Raw genomic sequence first — 23,936 nt, forward strand, 5'->3', positions numbered from 1 at the left:
GCCACCTCGCCCGGCTAATTTTTTGTATTTTTTAGTAGAGATAGGGTTTCACCGGGTTAGCCAGGGTGGTCTCGATCTCCGGACCTCGTGATCCGCCCATCTCGGCCTCCCAAAGTGCTGGGATTACAGGCTTGAGCCACCGCGCCCGGCCTAGTTTTTCAAGATTTAAAATTAAGATAATAATGATCCCCACCTGATAGGGCTGTTGAGAAAATTAAATGTGTTAAAATACACAAGGTGTTTGAAACAGTAAGTGGGACATATTAAGAACTCCATATGGGCTCTAATGGTGGCTGTGATGATGATGGTGATCTTGATAATTTTTATTTAAGGCTCACGAATATGACATTTATATAACTAAAAAAGTGGCAGACTGGATTCAACCATAAGACAATGTGACTTCGAAACTAGGGCTCTTTCAACTATCCTTTTTAACACTCTACTTATTTTTAAGCCTTTTAAAAGTTAAACTTTTTTATTTTGAGAAAATTATAGATTTACATGAATTCGTAGGAAGTAATGAGAGAGACCCCCATGTACTCTTTATCCAGTTTTCACCAATGTAACAACTTGGAAAACTACAGTGAAATATCACAGCTAGGATAGTACATTAATTAATATAATCAAGATACAGAAAGTTACAAGTATAACTCATGTTGCCCTTTTACAGCCACCCATACATCTCCGCACATATAACTCTTTTTAACCCCAGGTAACCACGAATCTGGTCTCCATTGCTATAATTTTGTCAACTCAAGGATGTTATATAAATTAAATCATATAGTATATGTTGTTTTAGATGTTTCTATTTTCCACACAGCATGATTCTGTGGAGATTTATTCAGGTTGATGGATGTATCAATGGTTTGTTTCTCTTTGTTGCTGTATTATATTCCATGATATGAATATACTATCATATGTTTAACCATTCTGCCATTGAAGGAAACATGGGTTATTTCTTTTTTTTTTTTTTTAGTTATTACAAATAAATCTGCTATGAACATTTATGTATAGTTTTAAAAAATGTACACAAGTCTTTATTTATCTGGAATAAATTCCAAGGAGTGAAATTGCTTGGGTGTTTGGTAGCTGCACCATAGAAATGTTGAGGGAAGGGAAATATGTTCCTAATGGATTTTTCAGATAAACTTTCTCAGAATAAATCACATTTGAGTTGGATTTAAATGAGTTTTAGCAATCTTTCTTTAGATTCACTCTCACTCTCTAGTTATAGCCCATTTCTCTTTCTGCTGTGCTTATGTAAGTTATTGCATAAGGAAATATCATGAGTCCCATCTGGACTTCCCACTTGGTAGCATCTGATAGTACTGACCCCCTCCTTTTTCAAATACTCTTCCACATAGGATTGTAGGATGCCATATCTCCTAGTTCATACTCTGTGATCATTTCTTTGTGTGTTGTCTGTTTAGGTTTAACTCCCTCTGTTCTCCATTAAATGTGCTATTTGCTAAAATTCTGTCCTTTACATTCTCCTTTTCCTTCTTCTTTCCTTTATCTTCCCTATTTGCCCATCTTCTCTCTTGACATTTTCCTGAACTCCTTCTTTCTGACATCCAACTGTACTTTATGCATATTGTTAACACCTACAGACAAAATGAGGCATTAGAAACAATTCTGAAAAACAATAAAGTTTTTCTTTTACATGTTGATATCATTAAAATATTTTAATCTTCTTACAAGAAATTTTTTTAAAAAATCTTAACTTCAAATATTCCTCTAGCTACTAACATATCTTTTCTCCTTACAAATATAAAATCTTTGATTAAGTTTTCTACACTTCGTCCCTTAATCCCCTCTATCTCATTTACTTTCCAACACACAAAAATGTGGTTTCTATTCAACACTTTACTCAAATTATTTTTGCCAAATTGACTTAATGTTATAGTTAGTGAACATTTTGTTTTCAGTCCATATGTTATTTCATCTCTCCACAACAGCAGGCACGGTAGAGAATTGCCTGTAATTCTCTTCAATGGCAGCTAAACTCCAGAGTTTCCTATTACACCTCTGACTATTGCATCCCCAAATCCTTCTCAGTTTATCCTTCTTCATCTTTCCCTTAAACTCATTTCCTGAAAAATTACTTCAACACCCAAATACAATCAATATGCAGATGATTCTTAGAACTTATCTCAAGCCTCTTTTTCCTGAGCTCCAAGTTCATATCAAGCAACATGTGAGAAACATCACTGAATTGGCCATTGAATTAGTCATATGAATGGTGCATTTATCATCTTTACCCCAAACCTTCCCTGCATACATTTCCCATTTATTGACTCTATCCACTCAGGGAGATAAATGGGAACCCTGGCATTTATTCTCAGGGATTTTTAATTTTCCTCTTATCTCACGCATAGCTGATAATCAGATCTTGTAAAATTTCCCCTTTCATATATCCTACGTCTGTCTTTTTATTTTTGTGCGATCTGTAATTACTTTTATTTAGACGGGAACTGTCTCTCACACAAATTATTATAAAAACCTCCTAACTAGTGACCCTGAATTGAGGTTTTCCTTGTCTCTTCCTCCAATCTCCAAGTGTATTATCCACATTCTAGTCAGCAATATCTTTCTGCAGTACAAATTTTATTATGATTCTTCACCGTTTAAAATGTCCCAATAGCATTCATCTCTTCCTACCATGTTTTTACACTGATTTAAGCTCCACTCACAGGGAAACATGTATAGTTCCATTCATGTGCCATGTTCCTGAATCTCTTAGTTTTAGCTCCTGTTGAGAATACTTTTCCCTTCCTATTCTAAATCCATAAAGCAATTTTATTAATCTAATCCATACAGCCTATATTCATTGAGGTTGAAATTACATTTCATCTTGTCTGGAAAGATTTCACCAATCTCTAAAGAATGAGTTGGGTGTCCTTCATATATGGCCTTTTACTGTGCTGAGTAAACTTAAAATATTGTACTGCAGTTGCCTGTTAACTTTTGTTTTCCAGGCTACACTGTAACATACATAAGATGAAGACCCTTGTCTAATTTGGTGACCCTTGTCACCAAATTTCCAGTACCCAACATGAGAAATAACGCAATAATTATTTAATAATACTAAAATAAATTATCAACAAATAATTGAATTAATGATAACAATACAGAATTATATTTAAAAACATGAAACAGTTCTAGGAAATATTTTGTGTACTAAATGAAATATCAGACCTATCATATTTACAAGAGATATGGACAATCAGAGCTAGTAACATAAAGCAAAAAATAAAATAAAAATCCACAAAATTTTGTCCTATTGTGAATATGGACAAAAATATGTAATTAAAAATAGACCAGTTTATTAAAAAAGTTAATTCTTAGCTTGATGACGTTAATCAATTAATATTCTAGTTTCATGCTTGGCAAGCAAAATTTTTAATACACTTTGGCGGCTTCTTTGGTCGTATGAAAAGGTAGAGAAATGGCTATCAGTGACAGTTTTATTTCTGAATCTATATTATTAGTTTGGAATTCAACCTTATGAGTTTTGCCAATGTGAGCCTTCCACTGAGAGCTGAGTCCTTCCTGGCATGCCAACAAGATGACAGCATCAATTTTGAGAACTTGTAAAGCAGAGTTTGTGGTGAATGCCAGTTTATATGACTTTGGACAAGCTGACAAACATTTCTGGAGGTACACTGCTCTCTGTTGGATATCACTATAAGTTATTCAAATATAATGTATTCCTTATTTTGTTCAACTACTTTATTAAATATGTTTGTTTGCATCCTGAACTCCCCACTGAATAATTCATTAGTTAATCTAAACAATATTGATCACATGCTATGTTCCAGACACTGGTCTAGGTACCAGAAGTGGACAAAGCCTTTGATTTGATATTTAATCTATAGAGCCCTACCTTAAATAGAAAAACAGATTACTATTACACCATTAAGAAGAGGAGAGTCATTACAAAGTAGTGGGAACCAGACTTGTCCTCCTACCACAAATAACTATAAAACTAGAAAAAATATTGAGGCAGTAGTTTTCAAGCAGCATACAACTGGCAACAGGTGAGAAGAAAAACACATAAAGTGAGTGCTAGGTTTGTTCTGGCTTTCTACCTGGGGGCATTTTTAAGACTGGAATGCATGAAGACGGAGTCTAAACAAACTAAGAAGTCTTGCTGAATTGAGGAGGCAGAGATACGAGTTTGGGCATTATGATGTATTTGGAATTTGTGGGTCAGGTTACTGAAAAAAGGAGACATGCAGAAGGGTGTGGGACAGTTTGACAGTTTAAGTGACCTTGTACCAACTTCTTCTCTCTTTTTTGTCACTTGTAGTTCTCAAAAATAAATGTACAATGCGCTGACAATGCAACATCCTGAGATAAGAAGAAACTGACCAGAATAACCGTGCCCTGTTCCTTTGCCACCCCAAAAGAGGATCTTCTTTAACACTTTAGTCCAGGGATACCTGTATTCCCTCAGACACAAAAACCAAGACAGGCTGCTTTCTGGGATCCCTCAGCTGCAGTGCAATTGGAACATCATAGATAAGATTTAATTCACTCTTAACAGCTTTTCTGAGTGTTGAGGGAGCAGCTCATTATGAATACTAGGCTTCTATTATCCCTTGCTGCCTATTTGTAAGTACTAAAGTTGCTTTGCCCAACTAGTTGTATCAGTGTTCTATCATAGTGGATTTGTGCAAGTAATCAAAAATTGTAGCCCAAGATATAGGGGGCTTAATTGGTAACCAGTGCACAGTGAATCTGCTTTATAAGGGGACTCGGAAGCCTGCATGCAGTTTTCCTGCAGAGTCTTGACTGAGGGCTAAGCTGCACATGAGCAGGGCAAATTTTGTGAAGTCTAGAAGAGGATAGATGCTATGGGACTGAGGCAAATGGAGATAGGAGAGTTTTGATAAGTCTGGATGACTTTGGATTTCTGGCTCAGCCATAGAAGAGATACCAAAGAAAGGTCATGTTTCTGGTATAAATACTATGTCTTGTCCTACTACTAAGAAAGGTCTTGTCCTCATGCTAAGACAATTCTGAGAGACACCAGCCTTAATCAGAAAAAAATCAGGAGGATACAACAGTGATTTAATTCACTTCCAGAAAAATGATTCAATACTCTTTAAGGGAAGAACACATAATTTAGACTTCTATGTCTTCCTCCATGCTCACATGCAAAAAAAAATTAGTCATGTAAGGAGATTTTCATGACTCATTATCAATATTTTGTTTGTTGATAAAATATCAATAAAAACTGATCATGAGGTATCTAAAATGTTAGAAATAGCAGACAAAAACTTTAAAAAAGCTCATATAAATGTTTTGAAAAGCACAAAGGTTAAAAAAGACTTAAGACAAAATTTAAACTATAAAAATAATCGAGTTGAAATTCAGGAAATAAAATGTAAAGTATTTAAAATAAAAAAATATTGGATGGTCATGGCAACAGATTAAAGACTGCAGAAGGGATGGGTATGCTAGCAGGCAGTTGGATAGAAGATAGATTTACTTAATCTAAATAAGGTAAGAAAGGAGAAAAAGAAAAAGAACCACAAAATGAAGAAACAAATAGAAAATAAATAATAAGATACTAAATCCAATTCCATATATATCAATGATGAGATAACATTTAAATGAGCTAAACATTCCAATTAAAAGTCAGAGATTATCTGACTGGGTTAAAAAGTAAAAACAGACTACATATTAGCAATAAGAGACACATTAAGTGAAAAGCATCAGGAAGACAAAGAAAATGGATAAAAATGTTACACAGTGCAGAGGTTAAGCATAAGAAATCTGAATAAAAAATCTTCACATGGCTTGAAAAAGTAACTTCAAAATAAGGAGTATTTCTATTTTGTAATTTTTATGTGACCAATTATTACTAGTACATAACAATCCTAAACATATATGAACTTAATTTAGAGCTTCAAATTATATGAAGCGAGCTAATAGAACTAAGAGAAGTAGAAAAATTCACAATTTAGGTATAGATTTTAATTCTGCTTACTCATTAATTCATAGAAAAAAGGAGACAGAATATCAGTGACAATATATAAAACTTAAACATCATTAATTCGACTGAATTGAAAATTACAAAATGATCTACCAAACACATCTTTTCAAATGCACAAGGAATATTATCCCAGATAAACTCTGTGTTACACTCATAATATGAGCCTAAATAAATTTCAGAAAACTTGACACCTTACAGATATGTCCTTTGCCCACAAGGGGTTTGAATTAATAACTGACACTAGTAACATAGATAAAAACAAAACAAAAATAAACATTTGAAAATAAGCACACAATAACCAGTGTGTTTGTGATAAATATGTAATAAACACAATAACCTACATGTTAAAGAAATCACAAGGAAAATTAGGAAAATATTTATACTTGAATTATAGTGAAAGTACAGCAGATCAAAAATTTGTGAGATGCAGCTTAAACAGTGGTCAGAGATAATTTTATTACACAAAATGGTGGTCTAGTAAAAAAAAAAAAAAGAAAAAGAAAAAAAACAAGAAGGGTATAAAAATTAAGATCTAGTTTCCACCTTAAGAAACTTGAAAAGAAGAGAAAATTAAATACACAGTCAGTAGAAGAAAAAAATAAAAATAAAAACAAGAGGAAAAATATACGTAATAGGAAAACTACAGAGAAGATTAACAAAGGCAAAGTTGGTTCTGAAAAACATTAATAAAATAGAACCCCTAGCAAGAGTCTTTCACATTAGGAAGCAAACCATAAATATTAGTATAGATCTTACATATATAACAAATAAATGAATATTATGAATGACTTAATGTCAGTAAATATAATTTATATGACATAGGGAAATTGTTTAAAAAAACAATAAACCTATACCCAAACTGACACTTGAAGAAGTAGAAGATCTGGTAGCCCTAATTCAATTAATAGATTTTGTAAGAAAACATTTCTCTCCCCCCCAAAATATCTGGGACCAAATTTAGTAAATTCCATCAAACATTTAAGAAAAAAAAAATGTATTTTAATCTTACACACTTGCTTCAAGAAAATTGAGAGGGGGTGAACACTTTCCACCTCATTTTATGAGATGAGGATAACTCTAATACCAAAACTTGACACTCTCCCCCATAACAAAATAAGTAAAGACTAAGAAAGAAAGGAAGAAAGTTACACAATATCTCTCATGACTATAGCTGCAAAGATTCTATACCAAGTATATTTTTTAAAAATCCAGCTATTTATAAAGAAGGTGCAAATATTCTGGCATTATGGCTGAAAAAAGTTGAAATAAATATAGCTTTGTCTGTTCAACTCATTTTAACTTAGATTGCCACATTTTGTTTTAATGTTTACAGCTCTCTAGAACTATTCCTCATGGTCAATGACTATTACTAATATAAAAAGTTCCATATAAAATGAAACAAGAAGAATACATTTCTATTGGTAGAATTACGGTAATAACTAAGAGGTTTTACATTTATAACATGTTTAGAGGTTTTGAAGGTTAAGTGTTATTTATATACATTACCTCATTTAATTTTTATAACAGATACATGGAATATGTCTTATTTTCATTTTCTTAGATGAGAAAACTGAGATTCAGATAAGTTCAATTGCCCCAGATTTCATACGTGTGTGTGCGTGCATATTTTTTCTCAGGACAGCATTGTCCCCTTTGGTAGGCAGAGAAATAACCCTCCAGTTGTTCATGCCCTAATCTGCAGGACCTGTGTGAAAAAAAGGAACTGAATATAGTGCAGGACCTTGAGATGGGGGAGATTATCAGCGTAGATCCAATCTAATCACATGAGTCCTTAAAAGTAGAAGACGCAAAAGAGTACATCAGAGAGATTTGACCTAAGAAGGACTTGACTCTGCTGCTGGCTTTGAGTATGAAGAAGATGGACATGACCCAGGAAATGTAGTATATTCTACAAGGTGGGTGTCTTAGTCTGCTTTGTGTTGCTATAAAGGAATACCTGAGGCTGGGTAGTTTATATAGAGAAAAGGTTTATTTTACTCATAGTTCTGCAGGTGGTATAAGAAGCCTGCTGGCATATTCTTGGCTTCTGGAGAGGGTTTTGAGTCAAAACATGGTGAAGACCAAAGAAGAAGTAGGCATGTGCAGAGAGGGATCAAACCCGCGGGGCATCCTGGCTTCATAACAACCTACTCTCGAGGGAATGAATCCATTCCCCTGAGAACTAATCCAGTCTTTCAAGAGTGAAAACTCACTATTGCTGAAACTGCACCAAGCCAATCCTGGGGGAACTTCTCTCATGGTAGAAACAAGTACCCTAGGTGCCCCCTTCCAACATCACCACATTGAAGATCAAATTTCAACCTGAGATTTGGGGTCAGCGGACAAACAAATCACATCCAAACCACAGCAGTGGGAATGATCCTCTGTCTGTAGCCAGCAAGGGAAGGAAGTAGCTGGTCTATAACTGCAAACAGCTTAATTCTGCCAACAATCCAAATGAGCAGAAACGGGATTCTTCCTTAAACCCTTCAAAAAAAGAACAGCCTGCTGACATCTTGATTTATTTTGATCAAATCCATGCTGGACTTCTTACACAACTGTAAGATAATCAAATTGTGTTGTTTTAATCACTGTAGTTGTGGTAAGTTGATACAGCAGCAACAGGAAACCAATACAATCCTGAAATTATTCTTTTTGCATCACCATTTATTCCTCCTTTATATAGACCTTATCTTCTTTGTCATGAAGCATCATTTTTTAATGTTGTAAGCAATCTTTTTCATGTATGAGAGTTCCAGGAACTTACTGTTTAGGAAATCAGTAGTTAGACAAAGACATGACAACCTACAGAAATCCCTAAGCTTTATAATATGGAATGATTCCAGCCACTACCACGAGAAAAGGATGACATAGGGTCTCTTCTGCACCATGGCTTCTTCATTGGGATGTTTTCAACGGGACAAAGGGAGATCCATTTCTTTTCCTCAGTAAATTGACCATGAGCAACAGATGTTAGTAGTTACATATTAGTTAAGAAACTAGAGAGACAAGGGAAGGTTGGGGTCAAAAAGAATTTGACAAGGCATTGTAAAACTGACAAGCAACTTACAGAACTTGTCTGCAGTGGTGAGATGCTGGTAAGATAATTTCTAGTCAAACACAACTCTCCAATGAAGGCCTTATTGCTAAGTGATTCCTGAATGAGTCAGCAAACTCTGACCACTGAGAAGCAAGAGTGATCAAGTTGCTCTTCTTTCTCTAGCTCAGTTAGTGTATTATTTTCAAGATTGATTTCTCACCCTGAGTGATATGCTTTTCTCAGACTGTAAAAGGGAAACATAAATGAACAATGGTTCTTTGAGGCATTTTGATACATTGTACATTTCCTTCGAATACCTAGAAATATATAGGTTTTCAGAGTAAAGTTAATGGTCTAGCTACAAAATAATTGCCAAAGTGAACAGCAGGGTATCAGATTTGCTGGTTGTACTGTGGCTTATTAATAAGCGCATAAGCACCCATAGGGATTATTGTTCCTTAGAACGTTCCTATTTGATTTTCCTTCCCATAATTCCTTTCACCATCTGTATTTGAGAACTTGGGCTTGTATAAAAACAGTTTGTGCCATGAATTGTCCAAGACTATATTCCCTTAATTTTTAAAAACGAAATTGCAATATCCTCTCAAGACTTCACGTAAACCTGGAGCCTTAGACTGATGACTTTAGGAAATAAGTTGAATAAGTATTGCTTGGCTGCTGATTGACAGCAGTTTGAGAATTTATTTCTTTTCCATTATGTAACTGGAGGGATGGTTTTACTACTTAGTCTATGGTTTTACTTGTCTTTTTTTTCCCCCCCTAATTTCTCCTCCTCTGTCTTCTATAATGATCTTGGAATAAAATAAGGAGACAAAGACAAAACATGCTGACATGCTGTGTTAGTTCATTTTGCATTGCTATAAAGGAATACCTGAGGCTGAGTAATTTATAAAGAACATAGATTTATTTAGCTCATGGTTCTGCAGGCTGTACACGCATGACACCAGCATCAGCTCAGCTTCTGATGAGGCCTCAGGAAGCTTTTACTCATGGAGGAAGGCAAAGGGGAAGCCAGTGTATCACAAGATATGAGGCAGTGAGAAAAAAGGCAAGTCGCAGGCTTTTGTAAACGACCAGCTCACACGTTAATTGAAAGAATGAGAACTTGCTTTTTACTGCGAAGACAGTACAAGCCATTCATGAGGGATTTGCTCTGTGACCCAAATGTCTCCCACTGGGCTCACCTTCAGCTTCAGAGGTCACATTTCAGCATGACATCTGGATAGGACACACAACCAAACCATATCACATGCCTTTCAAACCCTAAATTGTAATTGAAGTATAATTTGAAACGTAGGGCAATGTTTAGGTATGTAAAAGAAAGCCACAACAAAAAACAATAATTTATGCACTAACTGACCTGAACTAAACTTTAGGCAGTTAGCCTTAGCCTCTGCCCAGAACTACTTAACACAAATTCTTCTTGAGAACTTTCCCCTTGATGAATAAATTTAAGATAATGGAAACCAGCTATTTACTACCTATACTTACTTAATCTTTCAAGTTGCTAAAGTATTTGTCCTTTTTCTAAATTAATATCCATTTTTTACTAGACTTAACTCTAAAAAACATTCTCTTAATTTATCTGATAACTATCTTCAGAACCGGCAGATTCTTTCTAAGTTTTTAAATATAATTCTAAAATGTCTTATTTCTTATTGCAGGGTCAGTATCTTAGTATGCTTTGCTTGCGAGTTGCTATAAAGTAGATTTCTGAAGAGAATTTCTTGGCTAGATATTAAGAAATAACTGGAAGCAGGATAGCAAAATAATTGTGAGAAGATTTTCAGGTAATCCTAATTAAAAAGAAAGCAAAAAGTAGTCATATGGAAATGTGCCCTCTGCTGATATTAAAAAGCATACCATTGGGTGTTATTGATCTGTTTGTTTATGATAGAGTCCTGCCTTTCCCCATTTCACAATAAGAGGCATTTTTATCTTGTCCTTCCTTGTTCCTCAGTTACTATTCAAATGGAAATTAAAGCAAAGTTTGCACAATAAAATGCCAGTTACATTACAAGGAAAGAACAACCTGTTTCAAGGTCATATTTCCAAAGAGGAAAGAAAGTATGTTTTATTAGAGTTGCACTGACCCAGTGAAGGCATAAACGTTTTCAATTTTAATCTATTGCTCTCTAGCCGTATGTTATGCATAAACATGGATTGATCAGTTTTTAAATATCAAATTATTCCTAAGGTGAGTTACTAAATAATCTTCATGATTTCAGAAGAATATGACCATTACTTCTATAATTAACAAATCAGAATTATAATAAATTTTTTGTACTGTCAGCTAAAAGAAAATGCCAAGAAGCCAGATAGCTGAAATTGTTATTTATTAAAATAACTTTTTAACCTATCTTTTAATTACTGATTTAAAAAAAAAAAAAACTTAGTCTGAACCTGAGAACTGTGTTATATATTTGAACAGTATTTACACAAGCTAGGAGTTTTGAGTGTTCATTAAGGTCTTAGCACATGCTATAGGCTTTTTATTGGCACAATTCCATTTAATTTTCACATCAGCCCTATGGAGTAAGTCTTGTACTCATGTTTATAGATGAAGAAGTTGACGTTCAGAGAGTTAACTTGCATTAAATCTTACAGATGGTAAAAGGTAGTGCAAGTTCTTGAACCCAGGTTCATCTTATTTAAAATTACAGGACCTTTACAAGTAAACTGCCATAAAGAAAAAGTCCCTACTGTTGAGGAATATGGAGATTAATAGGCAAGACAGGCATGTATGAACCAAGGACTGAGGAAGGACAATTAAAAGAGTGACTTATTCTGTCCAAAGTAGCAGAGGAAAATCAGCTTGCATAAAATTCAAATAGAGGTCTTCCAGAAAATAACATAAACATTATTTCAAATAGAGTCCTTCACTAATTCACAAGCATGAGTGTCGACTCTGTGCCATCTGCTGTGCTCTGAAATATTATGCAAAAGCCCTTTGTTACCATGGTTAGTCTTGTGCTTGATACAGATACTCAAAGTGAAGTCAGCGTACTAATATCAAGAAAAGTGCTATGTATGTTCCGAGTGCTCACGATGCATTAACTAAAGTGAATGGATTTTGTTGGCATAATATGAATATAATAGTAAAAGAAAAATACGAATTCAAGAAATGAATAAAGGATGGATGAGAAAGAAGTTTATTAATTAACATTTTAGGTAAATAACTTTTTAAAAAGTAATGTGCAATGCTGTGAAAGATTATCCCAGCACGTTAGTTACTTCCTGTTTCTCTTACGTACTTTGGGCAGCTGCATTAAGTCAGTTCACAATGGAACCATTTCTCATACAGAGGCAGTAACTTACTAAACAGTCCTTTAGAAGGCGGCAGTGGTGAATGCAGCTGCCAAAAGTGCTTGATAGAACCTGGGATTAGAATTCACACTGGAAGAAGCTGGCTCAATGTGTCATACAAATATGAAATGCTTGTAATTGCATGTTTCTAAATTGAAACTCTGGCATCTGTTGGAGTATTTTTCTGATGCCAAGAAACCAAATGAAACAAAAAGTCAAGAAAATCTGAAGTTGGAAACCCAAGTACCGTATAATATCCGAGGTACTAAGTTGCATTGTTTCTTCTGTAACATTAGACTTTGTAGGTCTGATTTGCCATAGAATGTGGTTTCTTTTGCCATAATGAATGGTTTATGTGATCCGTTATAATTTGGACTGAATTTTATTTATTTTTAATCTTTAGATAAATTAAGAAGTTGAGTGCTTGTTGGCCAGGCATGGTGGCTCACGCCTGTAATTGCAGCACTTTGGGAGGTCAAGGCAGGCAGATCACGAGGTCAGGAGTTCGAGACCAGCCTGGACAACATGGTGAAACCCCGACTCTACTAAAGATACAAAAAATTAGCCAGGTATGGTGGTGGGCACCTGTAATTCCAGCTATTCGGGAGGCTGAGGCAGGAGAATAGCTTGAACCTGGGAGGCAGAGGTTGCCGTAACCTGAGATTGCGTCATTGCACTCCAGCCTGGGTGACAGGGTGAGATTCAATCTCAAAGAGAAAAAAAAAAAAAAAAAGTTGAGTGCTCGTTATGGTTTAGCTTGAGTCAGAAATTTAAATTTTTAGAGCACTGGAATTCTTTATCTTGCAGAAAATTGGTAACCAAAAATTAGGAACTGTAACTTGAAAAGCCACAAGGTAAAAAGTGTAAGAAAAAGTACTCATTTCCTTTCCCAAAAGTGAAGTACACATTTCCTTCTAGTCTTTACTCAAACTTAGCAATACGTATTTTCCAAAGTATAGTCAGTTTGTATTTTTAAATCCAGGATGTGCAATGACTTACATATTCTACTTCCATCCTACATGTTACAAATTATTTTCAGAAATTACTTAGAACCACAATTCGGAGTGTAAAAAGTTCAAGTAAATAGTTATTAATAAAAAGGTTAAAACTATTGTAGTTTTTAGCAATGACTGGATAAAAGGGTACACACGGAAGAGGAACAGTTATGTGGTAGTGGAAAGATTTTCTAATTGATTGAAATTCCCCTCATGTGATATAACATTTTCATTCAGAGAAGCACTTATCAACAATGTGAGCTGGTTAGAACATCTTTCCATAAGTCAGCCTTCCATATTCTAGGTGTGCACTTACAAAAGCCTGCAAAACTTTTGATAAGGTTTAGGGCTGAGAAAAAATTTTCAAGGCCGGGCGCGGTGGCTCATGCCTGTAATCCCAGCACTTTGGGAGGCTGAGGCGGGCGGATCATGAGGTCAGGAGATCGAGACCATCCTGGCTAACACGGTGAAACCCCAGCTCTAATAAAAATACAAAAAATTAGCGTGGCGTGGTGGCGGACACCTGTATTCCCCGCTACCCGGGAGGCTGAGGCGGGAGAATGGCGTGAACCTGGGAGGCGGAGCTTGCAGTGAGCCGAGATCGCGCCGCGGCACTCCAGCCTGGGCGACAGAGCGAGACTCTCTCTCAAAAAAAAAAAAAAAAAAAAAGTTCAAACTCTACTCTCTTCTCTTTTTACAAGTCTCGTTCATTCTCCTCTGTTTTGCATCATTATCTTCCTATTACAATAAAAATGAAATATAAAAATCTTTGGCTCATCCTTTTTTGTTTCCTATTCCTTCATCTTGTCACTCTATAACATACATACACATTGATTAAGTCAATAAGTTTCTCCATTTTTTTTTTCCTAAGAGGGTCCTTACTTTGAGTTTAGCTTTTATATAACAACTTTGTAGGTAGTCCATATTACATGCATGGAATTTTACCTTTCTAACCATCAGAGTAATCTTTTTAACAAACAAAGGCTTCCCAAGTTTGTTCCCAACTTAATTATATAATGTGTTTATTACTCTTTGCCTCAAAGTAAACTTACTGCTTTTCCAGATCATGTCAAAATCTCTTAGTACTCTAAGCGTTTCCTGGCCTTTATCTCAGGAATTACCTTTTCTTTTGCCAATTGAATTATTGCATACATCTATTTGATCTCTTTTAGTGATCTTCTAAAGCCTACATGATATACTGCAAGTTCTATATAATATTTTAAAAACTATTTAGCGAGTTATTTTAGAAGTTACATATTATACAGCAGTGTCATTTTACTTTCAAGGGTGCCTTACACAGAACCATATACATATATGTAAACAAATAAAAACACATATGTGTGTATCATATACCTCTATATTTTATTGGCATCAATTGATTTTATAAGTTCAAATTGATAAAATTAACTTTTATAAAGCCAATCAAGTGAGAAGATTGATAAAACTAAATTACAAATTTATGATTATGAATGACAGATATAGTTTGATATTTCATTTTTGATTTATTACTACTTTTTAAATTTAAATAGCCCTTAGAAATTACTGGTTTATATATATGTAGTATTAAACTACAAATTTTTATTTTTCATTTTGAGACTTCAAACAAATTTGACAATAAATAGAAATAGCAGAAAAAATATAGACTTATAGCTCCATTGAACCAAATAAGAAACAGAATTTAAATTATTGATGGACTTCATTGTGTTAAAATGTACTATATGACATTCTTGAGATCATTTTCTAAAGTATTTTAGTCTACAATAGATTTGGATTTACAGAAATATTTTGCAGAAGGTAGTACAGAATGTAGTACAGATTTAGAAGAAGGTAATATGCCCCCTATTCAATTTCCCCCTGTTATTAACATCTTAAGTTGGTATGGGACATTTGTTGCAATTACTGAACCAACACTGATACATAATTTTTAACTGAAGTTTATACTTTGTTCATTTTTTTTAATTTTAAAAGAGTTAAACTATGTGACTAAAATTTGAATAAAATAGGATTATCAGAACACCTTCTCAATCATTTGATTTCTGTGGAATAGATCAAAAATCGGTGACGTTTCTGTTTTGGTCTCATGGATATACTGTCTCCCTAAGCTACCATCCCTTTTCAAATTGTATTTTTCAGTAGAGAGTTATTTTGGTTTTAATTCCCTAACTAAATTACATTGTTTAACACCCCATTCCTATACTGATTCTCTGCATGGATGGTCTCCTCTCCTTGTTCAGCTAGTGAATTTTGATTAATCCTCTAAAATCTAGGGTAAAAACCATCTATCCTGTGGTTTCATTCCTAAAACTGCTAATAATCAGTTTATGATGGTTCTAGTATTAACTGTTTTTGTCAAACTGAACACCCAAATTTCCATTGTATTTGGTTTGATTTATCACTTCATTTCCCATTTGACTAAACTGAATAAATTTTGTTTCCTTTTAATAGATATACAGAATTTGAGAAAAGTATGCATTTTATAGCATTTTATAAAAGAAAATTTTGTAAAATTTGATAGAGCAAGGTCTTTCTTGAAGTGTGTGTGTGTGTAGGATCTTTCTCTTTAAATACACACACACACACACACACACACACACGCACTCTTCTCCTAGAGTCAAGTAAATAGAAATAAACTGAATTTAACAATTGCAACCAAAAGACTTGTTTCACGTGACTATTTTAAGCTTTATAATTTAATATTATTATAAGCATTGTAATAAAAAATAATTGGATTAGGAAAGATTGAGTAAAATAATACTGGTAGTATAAATTTTGTGAATTCAATGTAATATATTTAGCGTTGTAATCATGACAGGTGGTAATATCCAGTGGGTTAGTGCTGATTTCTTTAAATGTGTCTCTTCTTAATTTAAATTACAGATAGTTTGCCGCTCTTTAATATTACCAGTAGAGAAAAGAGAGAGTAGCAGATTCGATTTTGTCCTTTTGCTTTTTACCACTTTTAAAGAAGAAAGATTACCGAATGCTAGATGAGGATTTTCTGTAGGACTAATTACCCTGCTAAATCTTTCTATGCTTTGAATGAGTAATGAAACTATGATGAAATTATTATATACCAATTTATTAAGTGAAAACAATCCTGTCTATATGTTATTGTCAATTGAAAAATTGAAATTTTAACCCTCTAATTGATCATCATCCAGTTGTAAGTAGACTGGAAACAGAAAAAAAGATTATTAAGCTGGTTAGTAATTATTATTTTTTATAATAGCAGTTATCATTGGCATTCATGTAGTGTCCAAAATTTATTGGCTTCTTATTCATCATCTCATTTAATCCTGACAGGAATCTATTTCTGTTGGAGCTAAAAACATTATCTTCATTTACAGTCGAGGAAGCTAAAAGTCAGAGTGATTAGGAAGCTTAACTAAGATTATACAACCATTTATGTTTTAGGAGAAACCTAAAACTCAAATTTCACTGGAATTCTGGACTAACTTCTAGAAATAAATTCAGTTCTATTATTTTCCAGGGGATGTGCTAAGTTTCGGAATCCACAGATGAAAAGACATATGTTTCCTTCTAATAAATACTTACGTTATAAAGAAATTAATCCCAGTCCTATTTGTTTTTGTTGTTTTGTTTTGTTTTCTCCGTCTCTGACTGGTGAAGAGTCTAAAGGGCAGTGTGGTACCAGAATGTTGAATGTAAGAGGAGATTTTAAAATAAACACATTTGGGGACATGAATTATGGAAGCAAGTTTCACACCAGTTATTGTAATTAATCTATAAAGAACATATCTGAAACTGAACCAAGACAGTGGGAGCAAGAAAGTGAGTACGGGGGAAGTTTGACATAGATTTGGCAAGAATTTTAACAACAGTTTAGAAATTGTTGTATATGGAGGCTGGGCACAATGGCTCACACCTGTAATCCCAGCACTTTAGGAGGCCTAGATGGGCGGATCACTTGAGGTCAGGTGTTCGAGACCAGCATGCTAAAAATACAAAAATTAGCCAGGTGTGGTGGCGCATGCCTGTAATCTCAGCTACTGCAGAGGCTGAGGCAGGAGAATCCCTTGAACCCAAGAGGTGGAGGTTGCAATGAGCCAAGATCATGCCAGTGCACTCCAGCCTAGGCTACAGAGCAAGACTCTTGTCTCAAAAAACAAAAACAGAACAAAACAAACAAACCAAAAAAAAAACAAAAAAGAAAACAAAACAAACAAAAAACACCCCAAAAGAATTGTATACTGGAAATGAAGACAAGTGAATACAGAAGTTGAGGAAGGCTGTTAAAGTTACTTTTCCCAAAAATAGGAAGTGATAGTAGCTAGCATTAGAGTGAAATACAAGGAATAAATGTTAAACTGTGTCAGCACGAACTTTCTTATCACTACTCTCCATTCTCATTGATCACATCCTTACCTAAGTTTAAGCCTTGATTTCTCTACCTATAAATATTACAAGTCAGAGGCAGACATCTGCTTTCATTGGCAGAGGGAACATTTTCAGGTATCATCTACTGATACAGAATTTTTATATCATTAAATTCAGGAGAACATGAAAAGGTCACCAAGACCTTATAAAGAGTTGAACAATTAAGGAAGGGAACAAAACAAAAAAAAAATTACGTCAGAAAAGAAAAGTTGTTGTTACATTAAATGGAGCACAGTATTTGAGGCTGAAATACAGATATTCCACTCCCAACTGATCTGGCAACAGGAATCCTTTCTTCCAGTAGACACCTTAAAATTGTGAAAGGCACGGGCAATGTTACAAGGAGTAGTTAGAGTAGTCTGGCTAACCTCATCTTGGAAGGGTCTTGGAAGAACTGGGAAATGATTGTATTTTAGACAAAGACTAAGGTAAGAAACTGGACAAGTTGAAGGTATAAAAAAACAAAAGCTCTGGGCTTGAGGTGGATGTTTGTCAATGATAAAGCATTGCTTTTTTTTTTAGCAGACTCTGACAAGTTCAGGGTGGAGAATAATAAATCTGTGATTGCCTAGCCACATCACCTGCTCAGTTCAGTCTTTCTATCTGAAAGAAAACATAGCGTGAATAAAGATAACAAAGTTCACTCATTTGCTACCTTATGTAAATTGATCCTAAAGAGTGATAGTCCAGGGGGCCTGCCTCCTAAGCCATGCTATATTATCATAGTGTTCCAGAGTCAAATGAAGTCTTGATGCTTGTCCTCACCCTCCATCTCATAGACAAAGCTCCACCTTAAATACACACTCGATTCTCAGCATTTCTACAAAATTTTGCTTTAAAAGTAGACAATTGATGTGAAATACAGAATGAAGAATTTATAAAATTTTTTAAAACTGTGTTTTTGTGGGTTTCCTGAATGTCCATCAAAAGAATTACTTTATATTTTTAATCCCTGAACAATGAAACTAACATGAATAGTTTGTTAATCATGAATTTAATGAAACCGAGGGTTTCATTCAAAAATCGGAATTATTTAAAAATTGAAACTAGCTACAGTATAAATAACTAATATTTCATCCACAGTAGGTAATTCTAAACAAAAAGAGAACCTTAAAATTTTCCATTATTTGAATTTTCTATTATTTAGTTACTTCTGTTGATCAGAAAATTGAATTATTGAAAATTAACAATCAGGCAAAAATTTTGTGACTTATTGTTTCATATAATTACATGCACAGTTTGTGTCATTTTCCATTAAGCAATAAAGTATTTGGTGAAAGTACCACTAACCTCTATGGGAAAGCAGTTTGTCAAATGATTCACCCCATTTCACTGCCTCTTCAGGGGAGACTCTGTACAAGAAACAAAATGTTTTATAATGGAGTGTGCAGAAAGTCTGTTTATGAATCTGTTCTAACATATGCTATTGTACTGCTCTTTTCAATTTTATTTCACAGTTTCTCCTTTGATGATAATATAAGGAAACTTGTATTTACATTAGAAACTTTTAAAACATTGTTCAATTTTCGTTTAGAATTTGTTGAATAATGTGTTAAAATAACATTAATTTTTTTCTCACGGATATGTGAGTTGTTTTATTTTTTAATTAAAAATTAATCCTTTGTTAGGTTAAAAGGCACAGAGAACAAATATAAAGAAATCAGGTCTACTATCTGTTTAAATTCAGCAAGTAGAAGAAACTAAAGTGACAGTATCTTTCAGTTAAAAAAAAAAAAGATTATACTGCAATTTCCTTGAAGTTGTAACCACACTAGGCTGCAAATTTTTTTTAACGGATACAGGAAGTTTGACTAATAAAGTGTCAAAGGGATAAGAAATATAAGATATTTGACTACAAGAAATATTCTAGAGATGCTGATAATGTGGAAAATTGAATATATTTTCTTGGATTTTTTTTATTATACTCAAATTTGGAAGAATTTGTATGAAACTAGTTTATACGGTTTTTGCATTTTCTTTTTGAATTAAATAAATGCTAAGTATTAAAAGACATTATTTGTGCTTTACTTGCTATAATGAGGGTTTTTTCAAACTACTGAAGAAAGAGATGAATAGATCTCTACTATGACAACATTGCATTGTGAAAACTCTTAAATTAATGAGCATTTTATCAGGTTATAAGAAGTAAAATATATCATTTAAAACTGACAGGTATATAATTTTAAAAGAGCAGCTTTAAGTGTTCACGTGATTATTCAATGCAAGGGATTTAATTCAAGTGGTTTAATTTTATGACATATTTCTAGTCTCTTCAAATGAAATTTCTAACTTTCCTTATACTACTATGTAATTTTCAATAAAACAGAAATCCCTAATTGCATTTTTCTTAAATCTTTAATGATAGAATCAGCAAAATGTTCCTCAAAATACTGAAAATTTATTCACCTTGTTTCTTTGGCCAAGTGCCCAGATCTACTGGAGCAGGTGTCTTCATGAAACTCAGGTTTCTGCACAAGAAGACTTAGTCTATTTCTTTTTTCCTTAGCTCTGTAATAAAGAGGCCTTCGTGTCAGGACAATGTAGACGACAGTTAAAATCTCTTCTGTTGACTACCAGAAAATGTTGTAATTGGTGAATACCCACGCCTACCCAAACCCACTCCCACACACTTAAATACTGTATTTGTGGAGGAATTAGGCTAACATATGGAAATGTTTCTCCTTTTGTTCACCGATAATCAAGTATTTGAGATTATATTTCAATAAAGATTGTACTAGTTCCTCTGTGTGGCTAAAATTGTTACACTTTTTTTTTTTTTTTTTTTTTAATGAGAACACTAGATTTCACAGTTAGTTGTTTACACCTAAGAAATAAAAAGGTGTTTTTTCCCCAATTAAAACAATGCAATCAATATATTTTCCACCCAATAGTTCAAAAACAAGTGGTAATGAATCTTCAACCTCAATTATACTTTTAAGAGTATAAGACTGACTTAAAATTGTATAATTTTACCTGATTTTGGCTTCTTTGCTTGTTTCTTCTTTTCCTGAACCATGTATTAACTTGAAAAAAGTTTTTTCTTTTGATTCACACATATTTATTTGAGAAAAGAAAAGCAATGTTGTTTCCATCTTCCCTCTAAAATGAAGAGATGTCTAATTTATTACATCCTTCTCTAGTTCGTTTGTTAATGCTATTCCATACGTATACATAGTATAATAAAAAGTTATCACAACTCTTACAAGAGCTGTGTTTCTTTCTGCCTCTGCAGAAATGCAGAACTGAGGAAATGAAGTACAGTTTGGTCCTAAGTTGTTTAGGGAAATGATACCACAAATTTGCAAAATGACTCTTGGTCTCCAAGATAAAGACTAGTATTACCACAGTGCAACTTCTCGTTCAAGTTTGCGCAACCAGAATGGTTCTTTAATAGACTCAAAAACACTGTCATTTCCCACAGGAACTTTTCAAACAGTTAAGTGTGTGGACTGTGTGTTAAAATGTGTTATGACAAAGTATTATATCAAACACTAGGAGATATTTTCCCCAGTTCTTAAAAAAGTATTTTTCTTACTGTTGTTACATGAGTTAAGTAAATCACATTTAACTGACATAAGATTATGTAATGTTAATCACATTGGCTTAACATATTGTAACAAAATAAGACAATAGATCGGAATTTTATGGTTAAAAAAGATCACAGAAAGCATTTAATTTAGTAGTGTTGGGCCGGGCACAGTAACTCACGCCTGTAATCCTAGCACTTTAGGAGGCAAAGGTGAGCAGACTGCCTGAGCTCAGGAGTTTCAAGACCAGCCTGGGCAACATGGTAAGACCCCGTCTCTACTAAAAATACAAAAAATTACCGAGGCATGGTGGTGCGCACCTATAGTCCCAGCTACTCAGGAGGCAGAACCACGAGAATCCCTTGAACCTGGGAGGCAGAGGTTGCAGTGAGCTGAGATCATGCCGGCTACTTCACTCCAGCCTGGGCAACAGAGCAAGACTCTGTCTCAAATAAATAAAAAAAGTTTTAAGCACAGATCTATAGAATGATTTTAGACATTTTTGAAATTTTTATCAGTCTGTGATGAAATGGAGAAAAATAATATGAAAAGGTTTTTTTCTTAAAGCTTTATTTTAATTCCTTTGATATAAAGGACTTTGCTATTTTGAATTTGCTGTCCTGACTCTTTTGTTGTTAAAATGTTCCTTATAATGTAAAAATGTTCTTTATAATGACATGGATTAAGTAGAGATGGTAGTTTTTATGTTTTCTAATGTCTTTATTTAAAAAAATGTCGACAACTTCAAATTGGTTTAGCCTCCACTTCTTTCACTGTTTAATAGAATCCAAAAGTCTTACAAATGCAGTTATAGTCCATAATTCAAATTTTATTGAAAAATAAACCAAAGTTCACAGGTATTAGGTAATTTAATCTTACAAAGTTTCAGAGACAGGCCAGTGGAAAATCTGGAGTTATCAGAGCCTTTGATCACCTACTATGTTCTTTAGCCCTTCCAAGAATCTTTAATCTCCAGTAGTGAATGCTTTCATCTAAAATGGTATATATTGAAAGCTAAGTTATACAAATCTAAAAGAAAATTTTATTTTCAGTCTTTTTGAAGTATTGCTTTACCAAGATAATTTATCGGGGATACCTGCTAAAAGCTCAAAACATTTATTTATATGAATTTAAAGAATATCTAGTATACATTTATACGTATACCCCCTGATTCCATGACTTGTACTTCGAGCATATTTTAAATCTCTCAACTTGGCTGATAATTGAAAAATATTATGTATGATGGCATTTTGCATCGAGTTTATGCTGGAACTGGATGCTGATAATGCAGATTATGCTTCCACCCTGCTGTGCCCTAGTAATGGTTAGTATCCACTATGTTTATATCAGTTTAATCCTGTGAAGGTGAATGAGACCAAGAGAAAATCATAGGAGCATGGACATCAGCCGGTCACTAGGACTATAACCTAACTGTTAACTCAGAGAAGTTAAAGACGTAAAATTAATATATTTATTTTTCATACGATATGTTAAATTTGGCTGGGCATGGTGGCTCACGCCTGTAATCCCGGCACTTTGAGAGGCTGAGGCGGGTGGATCACGAGGTCAGGAGATTGAGACCATCCTGGCTAACACGGTGAAACCCCGTCTCTACTAAAAAAACCACAAACAAATTAGCCGGGAGTGGTGGCGGACGCCTGTAGTCCCAGCTACTAGGGAGGCTGAGACAGGAGAATAGGCAGGAGAATGGCGTGAACCCAGGAGACGGAGCTTGCAGTGAGCTGAGATCGCGCCCCTGCACTTCAGTCTGGGCGACAAAGTGAGACTCCGCCTCAAAAAAAAAAAAAAAAAAAAGTTAAATTTGTGTGTGAAGTGTGTTATACACAATGCTCATAGAACTGTGGAGAAAGAAATTGTGAAAATACGGGCACAAGTTGCCGGGTGCAGTGGCGCATGGCTGTAACCCCAGCACTTTGGGAGGCTGAGGTGGGTGAATCACGAGGTCAGAAGTTCAAGAACAGCCTGGCCAAGATGATGAAACCCCATTTCTACTAAAAATACAAAAATTGTCTAGGTATGGTGGCAGGCACCTGTAATCCCAGCAACTTGGGTGGCTGAGGCAGAGAATTGCTTGAATCCGGGAGTTGGAGCTTGCAGTGAGCCGAGATCATGCCAGCCTGGGTGACAGAGTGAGACTCTGTCTCAAAAAAAAAAAAAATATATATATATATATATTTAATATGTATATTTTTTCGTATGTTACATATTTTAGAATTGCTTATAAAATAATATATTTTGTATTCTCACCATAAAACAATAAGTATGTGAGTAAACATCATTCTTTTGGGCATGGTCAGTTATTATTTAAACATTTTTACTTTTAATGTTAAGGTTTTGTGCATGTGTGTGTGTGTGTGTGTGTGTGTGTATCTACCCATGTGTTTCCCTTTTCTAGCTCTCTTCACTCCTTTGTGCAGGCCTGGAATCCTTTTCCATTAGCATAAAGACCTGTCTTCAAATTTTCTGTAGTGCAGGTCTGCTAACAACAAATATATTCAAGTTTTGATTTTCTGAAAAAAAAAGTTTTGTTTATATTATGAAGTGGCTAAATCAAGCAATTTAACATATGTATTATCTCACATACTTATTGTTTTACGGTGAGAACACAAAATATTTTATGAACA

General features: G+C 34.2%; 1 protein-coding gene across 1 annotated transcript in view; it reads right to left on the bottom strand.

Annotated features, from left to right (window-relative positions):
- The window catches only part of RGS18 (regulator of G protein signaling 18), a 28,848-nt gene extending 7,752 nt beyond the window's left edge, over positions 1-21,096 (bottom strand). The window contains exons 1-3 of the mRNA XM_003893380.5: positions 20,738-21,096; positions 20,171-20,272; positions 19,055-19,116 (exon numbers count right to left, since the gene is read on the bottom strand). Of these exons, the coding sequence (XP_003893429.1) occupies positions 19,055-19,116; positions 20,171-20,272; positions 20,738-20,856 (283 nt within the window). The 5' untranslated portion in view covers positions 20,857-21,096. The remainder of the gene's footprint in view (positions 1-19,054; positions 19,117-20,170; positions 20,273-20,737) is intronic.
- Positions 21,097-23,936: the final 2,840 nt, after the last annotated feature.

Source organism: Papio anubis, chromosome 1, assembly GCF_008728515.1.
Source record: "Papio anubis isolate 15944 chromosome 1, Panubis1.0, whole genome shotgun sequence".
Taxonomy (NCBI): Eukaryota; Metazoa; Chordata; class Mammalia; order Primates; family Cercopithecidae; genus Papio; species Papio anubis.